The 11,455-nt window shown below is 45.2% G+C and overlaps 1 protein-coding gene across 1 annotated transcript; it reads right to left on the bottom strand.

Annotated features, from left to right (window-relative positions):
• Positions 1–10,056: 10,056 nt before the first annotated feature.
• LOC136531608 (protein ALP1-like) lies at positions 10,057–11,341 on the bottom strand. Its single transcript, XM_066524263.1, has 3 exons — positions 10,874–11,341; positions 10,581–10,806; positions 10,057–10,505 (listed from the first exon to the last, which is right to left on the bottom strand). The coding sequence occupies exons 1-3, from the start codon at positions 11,339–11,341 to the stop codon at positions 10,057–10,059; spliced, it is 1,143 nt and encodes a 380-aa protein (XP_066380360.1).
• Positions 11,342–11,455: the final 114 nt, after the last annotated feature.

Below are 11,455 nucleotides of genomic sequence, written 5' to 3'. Positions count from 1 at the left end.
ACCTTCATTCAGTCCAACCAGCCAACTGCAAGACTAGTAGTGAACAAGAAGAACACAACTGGACAAGGTGGAGGGAAGAAGGGCAAGAAGACTAGAGGAGTTCAAGGCAAGAGCAAAGAAGCTAGACAAGGTGGAGGGAAGAAGGTCAAGAAGATTGGAGGGGTTCAAGGGGAGAAGACCACAGCTGAAAATGCTGCATGAAACTATGGACATGCCAACCTGACTTTTGTGAATGGAATAGGAAAGCGATATAGTAGCCTTTTGTTGATAGCAACATGGAATAGGGTAGCAGTATAGTTGCTTTTGTGGATAGCAACATCTTTTGTAATGCTTGGTGTAGCTAAATTATAGATCTGCTGGTAGAAATGTTCACTTTGCTCCATGTGTGCCATCTGGTCTTATAGTGTCCATAGATGCTAGCAAATGGGCTGCAATAGATGTCTAGATTGACATACACTGTAATAGGCCTTGTCTTCTGATCAATACTTTCAACTTGTGAGGAGCAATCTGAGTATAGCTGGTGGAGTGTTACTGAAACCCTTGTAACTAAATGTTTTGACCCTTATGAGGGAATCTCATGACTTTCGATTTCTAGTGAATCTAAGTGGGGCTACTAGCAGATCTAGCATCATATGTGAAGGTATGCCCTTGCAAAAACCATGCCAACTGTGAAACCATAGTGGAAGACTGCATAGGTGATCCATCAGCCATTGAGTATGTCATAGACTCACAGGATTGAGTGGGCAAAGTACAGGTTGCTACCAGCAGATCTTTGACAAGAGTCCCAACACTTCTAGAGTCAAGGAGAATCAAGATTTCAGTCAGATAACATACATGAATCAAGATTTGCATAAGTGAAATGTGTTCTTCTAAAATTACAGTCTCAAATACCACAAATTTCAGTCAGATAACATATGATCAATACCATAAAGCATTACCAGTTCTTACATGGAAATGTTACAAGTTCACACAAAAACAAAAGCATTCCTACTCCCCAAACCTACTTCACATTCACCATTCACTTCTTCATCTGAACAAACACCAGCAGCAGTTGCACAACTACAATTATCAAGCACATACAGAGAATGCATTTCAAGAGCCCTGCAATATCATATCCTATATTGATCAAAGTTCTAAGCTCTACTTCAACAGCTGTGGCATGCTCTACTTCAACAGTTGTGGCATCTCCATTTCCCAGGTCGACATTCTTCTCCAACAGGCTCTTAGTAACTTCATCAGATTACATCCTAGCTGCCTTTTCTTTTGCTACTGCTGTCTCCAAGTGGTTGATGTATCCTACCTCCCAAAGAAAAAATGGGCAACCAGTTCCATCCTTCTGCAGATTCATCAAACATACAAAGCACACATAATCAAAACTTGACTCTAATACTCGGATTTGGACTGAACTAAAACTGGCAAACCTAACTTACATTGTGATCTGGGCAAGTGTAGAAGATCTGATCCAAGGACCACGGCTACTTCGAACGACACTTTACTACCTTATGACAATGGCACCTTGGGCACGTAATCAGTTGCGGCTCATCACCGCGCCTCCTGGTCGCCGCCACCGAGCTCAATTCGGTGGCCATCTCCCCCACCGCCCATGCCGCCTCCTGGTCGCCGCCACCGAGCTCGATTCGACGGTCATCGAGTCGTCCTCGCTCTCCGCCCGCGCCGCCTCCGCGAACAGCACCTGTCGCCGGCGTCGCCATGCTCCACCCCTCCCCTGTTCCCCTTTCGTCGACGTCGGTCCGAGAGAGGAGAGAAAGGAAAGGAGTGAGGTGGAGAGGATGAGATCGTGCAGGGTTTTTTTGCTAAAAAGCAAGCACCGCCCGATGGTCACGTGTACCTCACGTGCGTATGTGGATAGCCTTGACACTGCCTGGGCTGTTTTGGGCTGTTTAGGACCTACATGGGCCAGATTAAGTAGATTGGGGAGCCAACTATGCGATTTAATAGTTTGGGGACCTAGACAAAATCAGCCCAATACTTTAAGGACCAGCCGTGTAATTTACTCTAAATTATAACTAATCATGTAGGTGTCCAAAAATTGTAACATAAATTTTGTTACACTCATGAAATTATGCTCTATCTGTTGGTGTATTTAGTTTGTGCTTATATATGTGGACTTTAGGAACCATTAAATTAATATAGAATGCTTAATATTATTAGTTTAAATATTGTAGGAATTTTTGTGGCAAAATGGTGATAGCTTTAGCTTTGAAATTTTTACAATAGCTTCATTGTATTATTATGTGCTTACTATAATTTTTGTAGCCCTAGAGTAGACTGTTTACCAGGGTAACTAAATATCCACTAAGCATAAAATGAATAAGAACATAATATTGATGTATAAATTTAAGCACTTGTTATGATAAGCTTAACATCTGGTTTGATGAAGATGATAGTTAGTTAGTATCTTAGCCATTAGAGCTAGCTTGTTAGTGTAGCTTATGTGTTCTTATTTTAAGAGTTGTTGTTGCCTAAATACAAAATTGTTGCATCATCATTGCATGCATGTAGATAACGAGTTGGTGGAGTTCGTGACCACCGGAGAGCAGGAGTATGAGGAGATGATCGAGGAGTACGAGGAGGAGGTCCTCGTATATGAGGAAGTCCCGGAGCCACTGACGACTGACATAGCTGATAATCCGCCTATCCAAAGCAAGCCCTGGTGGATAACCCTTATTTTGATGATCACCGTATATATATATATATATATATATATATATATATATATATATATATATATATATATATATATATATATATATATATATATATATATATATATATATATTGCTCATTTACATTGCAGGGAATGTTATAGAAACCACATGCATATATATATCTACCTATGAGTCTTACTAGTGCAGGTTCGAGTAGTGCTTTGATTAGGTTATTGGTAGCGTGAGTAACCTACTATTACTCACAAGTAGGTGTTATTATTATTACTCTCATGATAAAAGGATAAAAAGAAATGGTGACCAGATAGAGATATGGTTTGGGTACTGGTGGGTGTAAATGGTTGTGTTCCATGACCACGGGGCTTAGCTTGGTTGCACTATTTTCCTGTCTGTATCGATTGAGGACCGTCCATTGCTATAGATGGTAGTCAGGTCACAGACTTATTATCCTGAGCACATACTTTCTTATGGGAGCGTGAAGGCCTGTTTCGCTCTTGTCGTGGGTTCCGGCTCTTTCTGGACCAAATGATTGGAGACGGGGAAAGGTGGAGGTCTAAGCACCGCACTAAGCCCGAGACTCAAGTGTGAGGGCTTGGAGTCCAAGTTTGGACGGGGACCTGGACCCCTCGATATGAGTGAAATGGGTTGGTCTTGTTTGTTTCTAGGGTAGAAGCGAGGCGTGTGTTTCGGGGTACCAGCTGGGATACATTGGTTCACAAATCGCCATGTGATACGATACAACTTGGCTATGGTCTAGCACTGTAGTAAGAACTGAAATATGAAAGATGGTAAAATAGTTCTTATCGCTCAACCCTTGTTTGAATGTAGAACAGGTGCTTACTGGCCCTGTTCGCTTGTCTGAAACTTGGCTAAAAAATACTATTCTGGCTGAAATGTTGTGAGAGAAAAACACTATTCTGGCTGGAAAAAGAAGCCGAACAAGCCGGATTTAAGGTCAGCCGAACGGGGCCATAGAATGGTTATCTAATAAATTTATAAATAACTGTTAATAACCTGAAAGTAAGGATACACTCTTAGTAATGCTTTCTGCAAACAAACAAAATAACAAACCATATAGCCCCATCATATCCTGGAGAGTCGGAAAAGTATTCCCACTAGTCGGGTAAGTCTTGCGAGTATATTGTTTACTCAGGGTTTATTTTATTCTGTTGCAGGTACAGCTTGAGAAGTAGCTTTTGTGTGGAGGATTCTTCTAGTGGGCACAGACAGATCCTTGTATCATTTCTGCTAGATTTTTATTTTAATTTGCTATTTAATTATCGCACTCTGAACTATGGTATTGTAATAATTAATTTCTTAGACTCTATGTTGTATGAAATTGACTAAGTATCGTAAGCTCATACTCATTATTGGATTCTGGATGTAAAACGTGGATTGTTTCGAGTTCTCCCTTGGGGTGTGGTCGACGGAACTATCGGATATGGCTCACTTTTGAGGTACTTAGTGTCTAGTGGAAGACAAGTGCCTCCGAAAGTTTGTTATGTCGGGCGGTTCTGCCACAGACGCCTTTGTTTATTTTTTATAAGTGTTTAATGGATAACTTAGATACAAATTAAAACCTGTTGCTTCATATTATCTTTGATAATGGTAGATATGGGTAATTTGAATGCAAACTTAGGGCCCCTTTACATTATACTTCATAACTGTGGTGGTGGATAATTTATAAAAGATATTAGGGATTATATTAAATTATATTTCAAAATGGTATAAACGGGTCATTAGATATAAAGATCTGGGTTATTTTAAAATATATTATATGATGGCATATGTAAGTAATTTATATGCAAATTTAGCGGGTTAGTTTAAATTCTATTTTATGACAATAGAGGTGGGTAATTTATATATAATTTTGCAATTTTTAAATTATCTTTTACATAAATTGGTAGTTAGATGCAAAATTAGAGATAACTTTATGTATTTTTCATAATGGTAGAGATAGGTAAATTTTTCAAGAGAATAGGTCCAATGACTAATACTGGTGATGACAATATGATTCTACCAAATTAATTGCCAAATATTTCTGTCTACTGCAAGAATTTCTGAATTTATTTTTTTCTATCATGTCTGGGAGAATAAACGTGGAGGTTCGATGAAAGAAGAAGGATGAAAGCTGATCAGATGGATAACTATTTCTTTATGTTTGTCAAAAGATGGTCTCCTCTTTTATTTATCTCTCACAACTAAAAAGATTAAAAAGTGGACATTATTTTGGTGCGACAATCAACTTTGGCTTGTCCTCCTGTCTTCTGCGATCCCCACCCCTCCGCCTAAGCCCCTCTTCTGCGAAAAAGGAAGCAAATAAAAAGAAGGAAAGAAACGGTGTGCCTCCCTCCGTCCTTCGCATCGATCCTGGTTTCGAACCAAGCTACCTCGCTCCCGCACGAAAAAAAACTCTGGGAAAAAACACGAAACACTCCTTTTCTGTCACCGCCATTTCCCAAAGCGCGCTCACCGCTAGGGTTCCCTGCACGCGCGACGCGACTTCCCCCAGGTGGCGAACTGCGATGCGACTTCACTGCGTTCGCCTCCCTCCTCGGCCGGTGGCCTCCGACGGCGCGGACAATACAGATTCATGGCATCGTGGCTGCAGCTTGAGTCAAAGGTCTCAGTTCTACATCGATTGATGACAGGCTGGCAAGATGTCCAACAAGATGACACCAACACCCATAACACGCCATGGCAGAGGATGGTGAGGAGCACCATCGTGCCAGCACCCCGAGCGGCCAGCCGACGACTGCATCGTCAAGTCCTCATCTCATCATAATCAGCCCTCGTCCTTGATTCATGTATTGTGGCTCTGCCTGCCCCCTCTAACTTGTATTAATCGCTTTTAACTTTGCCCTCTTTTTTAATAAATTTTCTGTAGGGGCCTTGGCCCCTCCAGTTTCGTCAAAATTCATGTATTGTGGCCAACGATTGCTGCTCTAGGCATCTTGCACTTAAGTTCTTGTATGTTTTCAATCTCTAGGTAAGCATTGTCTATGCATATTGGTGATTTATTTATTTATAGCTTACATACGCTTTAATTTTTCAACTATTGTGCATCTGTTTAAATTTTAGGATTGTGGAATAAAGACGTCTGGATGCATTGATAGAATCACGGGAAGAAGATATTAAGGGCGTGTTTGCGACCCTGTACCTGGCCGGCCTGGCCAGCCCAACTGGCCCAGGCCTAGGCAGGCCTGCCCCAAGTGGTACAACAGCTCGTGTTTGCGCCTATGTACCCAGTGAGCCTGGCTCAGGCGAGGCTGTGTTTGTCATCGAAGAGGCAGCCGGGCTGAGAGGCTAACCGCCACCAACTACCACACCGAGATAGTGTTTGTCATTTGGTTGTGGTCGGCCAGGCCCATAACGACAAACAGAAATGGACATGAATGAAAGGAGAATGAGGTTGCTCTTCCATAACCGTTACAACAACAAATCAAAGTTTCAGCATGAAATAGTTGGCCTCAGACATGCTAATTTAACAATTCATGGCATTACTGGCTACATGGGATAATCAAAGTCAGTAAAGAAGAACAGAAGCATGAGTCAGTCAAGTTTTGAAGGCAACAAACGAAAAAGTTCACAGAAACAGATAAGAGACAGCAAAATGATATGTAGCCAACTAATGCATCGATCCATTGTGTCATCATTGGCCAAAATACAACAACCATCAGCCTTGGCAAGCCGAGAAGGGCAACAAGTTAACAGAAAGCATGTAGCCAGCTAATGCAGTCATCCTATTGTGTCATCATCGGCCTAATTAAAACAACAGCTGTGGCACATGAACAGCTTGAGTGACAGACCAACTACAACCATAAACAAGATCAAGATGACAGCATTTTTGCAACAGCCTTGCAGCCCAGGTGAATGAGGATAGATTTCAGAACCTTGACCTGTCACCAGTTCATGGGATGCTGATGCATCCCCATGAGGGGCATGAATTGGTAACAGCAAGGGTTCTTGAGGTACCCTTGCATTAAAATCTCTAAGAGCATCATCATAGTTGTTGTACTTCTGATAGATAGCCCCTTCTTCCCTAAGCACTTGCTTAGCACACTCATACCATGTAAAATAAATCCCAGGTTTCTTCCCTTCAAAGACCACATAGCAAGGAGGCATTCTCTGAAACCAACCAAATGTAGAACATGTAAGTGGTCTGAATGACATGCCTCAGTCGACCATTCAGTTTGAATGATGGTGAACATCATCGGCAACTTGATAAAAAAATTAGCCTCAGCTGTTATTTTCCTTGTTTAGTCATTGGTGGCTACCAAGAATTGTAAGAACCAAATAAAGAGGCAAATAAACAACAATTGCACTCACTGCCATCAGCCATCACAAGAGGATGTTGTTGCTGTGGAGTACAACTGAGCAAATAAAGAAGAAAGCACAACACTGTAAACCATCAAAACAAGAATAAGATAGCCACCTCAAGTTTGTTTTATGCATCATAGGCCTTTAAATCCTATAGTTACCACCAGAGGCATAAACAACAAAAAAGGCAACTAGTTATCAAATAAAAAGTAGCCAACAGAGGCTACAAATAAGTTTCTTACAATACCAAGTTCAGCCCAACAGCCAAGGGCTCAAATATTCCCAAATCCTTGCCTATTATTAGCCACCCTCCTAGGCAAACTACACCATCAAGGTCAAGTGTCAAAAGAACAAGCAGACTGCACAAAAGGTCCTGTTGTCAAAAGAAGAGAGAGTGGGTGAGGGAGGGTGGAGGAACTATACATCTCTACAGTCAACCCCCTCCTGGCCTTTTAGCCCTTCATGTGTAGTGGAACTACACATAGTAGTTTTTGGCCAGGAAGGTCCTAAGCCAAAGGGCCCTGTGGACATCACTCATGTTCACAAAGCCCCTGCCTTGGGCCTTGTTGTCCAGGAGGAAGGTGTAGGCAACAATAAGTGCCTCCTCACTGAAGCCAGGCATCTCCATCACAGCAAGGTACAGATTGGCATCAACATGGGCAGGTCCAGTCTCCCTAAGAGCATTGGCCACATTGTTCACAACATCTGACATGTTAGTCAACATGAGCATCTCCTCCTCAGAGAAGTTCCCTCTCTCACTACTACACAAATGATTTTGTGTGACACCCCCAAAAACATAACCGTGGCGGACAAAATGGATGTCCGCCACGGTTAATGCCCGCGATTTACCATGGCGGGCATTTTTTATTTACCGCGGCGAGCATTTTTGCCCGCCACGGTAAATCAATTTACCGTGGCGGACGTCCTTATATGTCCGCCACGGAAAATATGGTATTTTCTAAGGCGGACGTATAAGGACGTCCGCCACGGTAAATCTATTTACCGTGGCGGACGTCCTATGAGGCCCGCCTCGATTAAGGCCGAGGCCCATATGGCCCAGCGAAAGCCCAACATCAAGTCCGAGTATAAAACCCAACACTTAGGGTTTCAGCTCCCACCCCCCCCCCCCCCGCCGCGAGGCCGCGACCCGCGCGCCGTGCGCTCCTCCCCCGGCGACACGCTCCTCCCCCCGCGACGCGCTCCCCCCCCCCTCTCTAGTCTCTCCCCTCCGCCGGCGCGCCGCAACAGCAGGCCGGCGAGCCCTCCCTTGCCCCCCTCCGCCGGCGCACCCCCTTGCCTCCCTCCGCCGACACTTCGTCTCCATGGTGGCAAGGTGGCCGTGGTGGTGCGAGAGCGGCTGGATCTTGTGGAGGGCTGCCAAATCCAGGAGGATGGCAGCTGGATCCGGCGGATCCTGGCCAGATTCGGTGGAGGGCGACGCGGGCGCGAGGCGTGCCGCGCGCGGGCCCGGCGACACGGGCGCGAGGCGGCTCCCCCCGGCGACGCGGGCGCGAGGCAGCTCCCCCGGGCGTGGGGCAACGCGGGCGCGAGGCGGCTCCCCCGGGTGTGAGGCGGCCCTCTTCCTCAACTTCGGCCGGTGTGCGCCCCTCCTCGCGGCGGCAGTGGCCCGCTCCCCGCCACCACACCTCCAGATGCGGCGGCAGGCGGGCGGATCCGTCGGTGGCGAGCTCATGGAGGCCGGATTTGGCGGCGGCTGGATCCGTGGATCTGGCGGCGGCGGCGACCTCCACCATGGCGGCGCGATCCAGATCCAGCCGAGCCCATATCCAGGCCCGGTGTGGGTTTTTTTTTCTTTTTTTTTGTTTATTTTCATCAATTAACCACGGCGGGCATATCTCGCCCGCCGCGGTTAATCTCCCATTTACCGTGGCCTCTGGAGCGCGGCGGACGGCTTTGCCCGCCGCGCAAAACCTAAAACGCCCGCCGCGGATAAGATTTGTGTAGTAGTGTCTTCCTCTTTGGGCCAGCAGCTGAGGAGGTAGGAAGCAGTTCAGTGGCCTTGCTATCCCCTCCCTGTTCACTAGGAACTGTGGTGTGGGTCAAAGGAGGACCATCAGCCTTGGCACCAACACTGTCAGCCTGGTTCTGCCCTAAGGCTTCACCAGACCCAAGTGCAAACTTGCCTGTGGCCATGGCATTAGCAAAGATAGCCTCCATCTCAGTGTAGAACCTAATAGGGCAGTTAAGAAACTCTGCATCTTTAGGATGGTCCTGCAGAGTTGGGCAAATGTAGTTTAAGAAAGGCAAATGTAGGTAGTCAAGGCAAAGACGAGATCAAACTGCTACCTTGTAGTGGCCAAGGTAGTGCTCTTGCTCAAGCATGATAGCATGAGCCTGGTCATCCCAAAGAGCAGCACTAAGGTCCTTCAACTTGCTCACCCTAGCCCATTTCTGCCTCCACTTCCTCAAGTGGTTGTACACTTGAGTTGGGCTAACAACCTCCCCACAGAACTGCTTGAGGGCTTTGGCCACAGAATTCACATCTTTGTCCTTGAAAACCTTCTCAGGCCTGCTACCATCACTAACAAGGGCAGCCATCCTCCTTAGCATAAAGCCAGAGGTGGTGTTGGTCCACCTCATTGCCCTCACAGCCCCATTCCCAGCTACAGGAACAACAACATCAACAGGGTTTGCTGCACCTGGAGCAGCACCAGCACCAGCACCAGCTGCAACAGGGGCAGCAGCACTAGCACCAGCACCAGCTATAACAGGGGCAGAACCACCATTGATGAGCTGCTCTATCACTGAAGTACCAGCAACAAACCCACCCTCAAATGCACCTGAATCCATCCTAGGACTAGCATGTAATGAAATCAACAACAGAATTAGTCAAGAACAGGCTGACAACAATATTAACAGTTGTATGAACTAACCATAGACTAACAGATCATGAAGAACAGAATGTTTCAAGAACAGAATGAATGAGGCATAAAATTGGTCTCAGCTTTGTCCACCAAATTATTACATCACCATGACACACATGAGTTCCATAGCAGGGTACAGAAACTAAATTCAAGAACATATTACATCAACTAGTGTTTGTTCCCCTCCCTTCCCACATAGCATTGCAAATGGTATCCCTTATTTCAGCCATGTCAACAGAGTCTTGGTCCAGATGGGCTGGGGGCAGGTTGGTTGGATCAGCAGAAGTAGTGAAACCTTCCTCATCAGGAACTACTTCATCAATGCCAAAACCTAGGATCCAGTTATGCAAAATGGCACAGGCAACTACAAGCTTCACTTGTGTCCTATACTTGTGGAAGGGTTTGTTGTCCAAGATCCTAAACCTGCCCTTCAGTGCACCTATAGCCCTCTCCACAGTCACTCTAAGTGATGAGTGCCTAAGGTTGTAGAGCTCCCTTGCATTGGTGGGCCTGTTCCTTGGGCCATACTCAGACAAATGATACCTAACCCCCCTGTAGGGAGGTAGGAAACCATTTTTGCATGCATACCCAGCATCTACCAAGAACATTTTACCTACACAAGACATCTATTGTGAGAGTGTGTGTTAATAGGCCATGGAATATGTAATTAGTGTTGGTGTGCAATTACCTTCTGGCAAACTCAAGCCATCTTCCCTGGCTACAGCATCTGCCAAAATAGTTGCATCATGGGCAGAGCCCTCCCAGCCAGCCAGGACATAAGTGAATTTCAGATCACAATTCACAATTACCATCACATTTTGGGTGGGATCCTTTTTCCTACCCCTAAAAGCTTGTTGCATGCGCCTAGGAACCCTTGCTAGGAAATGAGTGCCATCTATAAAGCCAATGACATCCTAAAAAGCATGGGTCAGTCATTGCAATAGGTCTAATGTAACTAATGAACCCATGGTATACAATTACCTTAAAATATGGATTCCATGTATGGCTTCCAAGAATCTTTGGGTGAGTGATAGTGCTAGCTGGCTTTATCATTTCATTCCTAAGCTCACCCATAGCATACAACACCTGATGGAAGTGCTTGTGGACAGTTTGGATGGACCTCCTAAAGGACTGGTGGACAACCCTAAATCTTTGGTTGTGCCCTACAACATGTAAAAACATGGCAACCTGCTCTTCTACTGACACCCCCTCCCTATCAGTGACAAGACTCCTCTCTCTAAAAGTTCTCACTAACTTAAAAAAAGCAACTCTCTTCATCCTAATCATAGAAATACACTCTGAATCAGTGGAATTGTATATCATTCTCAGTGTTCTCTGTCTATGCTGTTCATTTTCATCCCTAATCAGGGCCAGTGCTATAGGATCAGGTAGTGGGGTTTCAGGTTCAGGGGTTTTCCTTTTCAGCCTAGTGGATACAAAGGTAACCATAACAACAGTCAAGGCAGCTGCCTTCCTACACAGCATGTCACGGCTCAAAGACAGATCCATCTACAAGCATGTAAAAATGTAACATGATTTCAGTTAATGAGCCCTGCTAGGCAT

The sequence above is a fragment of the Miscanthus floridulus genome, unplaced genomic scaffold (assembly GCF_019320115.1).
Source record: "Miscanthus floridulus cultivar M001 unplaced genomic scaffold, ASM1932011v1 fs_383_2_3, whole genome shotgun sequence".
In the NCBI taxonomy this organism is placed as follows: Eukaryota; Viridiplantae; Streptophyta; class Magnoliopsida; order Poales; family Poaceae; genus Miscanthus; species Miscanthus floridulus.
This window is presented reverse-complemented; position numbering and strand designations above follow the sequence as displayed.

Coding starts and splice junctions, on each gene's coding strand:
- LOC136531608 (XM_066524263.1), bottom strand. CDS start 11,341: ATGGTTACCTTTGTATCCACTAGGCTGAAAAGGAAAACCCCTGAACCT. Junction 10,807..10,873: donor CATGGAATCCATATTTTAAG/GTAATTGTATAC, acceptor CATGCTTTTTAG/GATGTCATTGGCTTTATAGA. Junction 10,506..10,580: donor TGGCTTGAGTTTGCCAGAAG/GTAATTGCACAC, acceptor TGTCTTGTGTAG/GTAAAATGTTCTTGGTAGAT.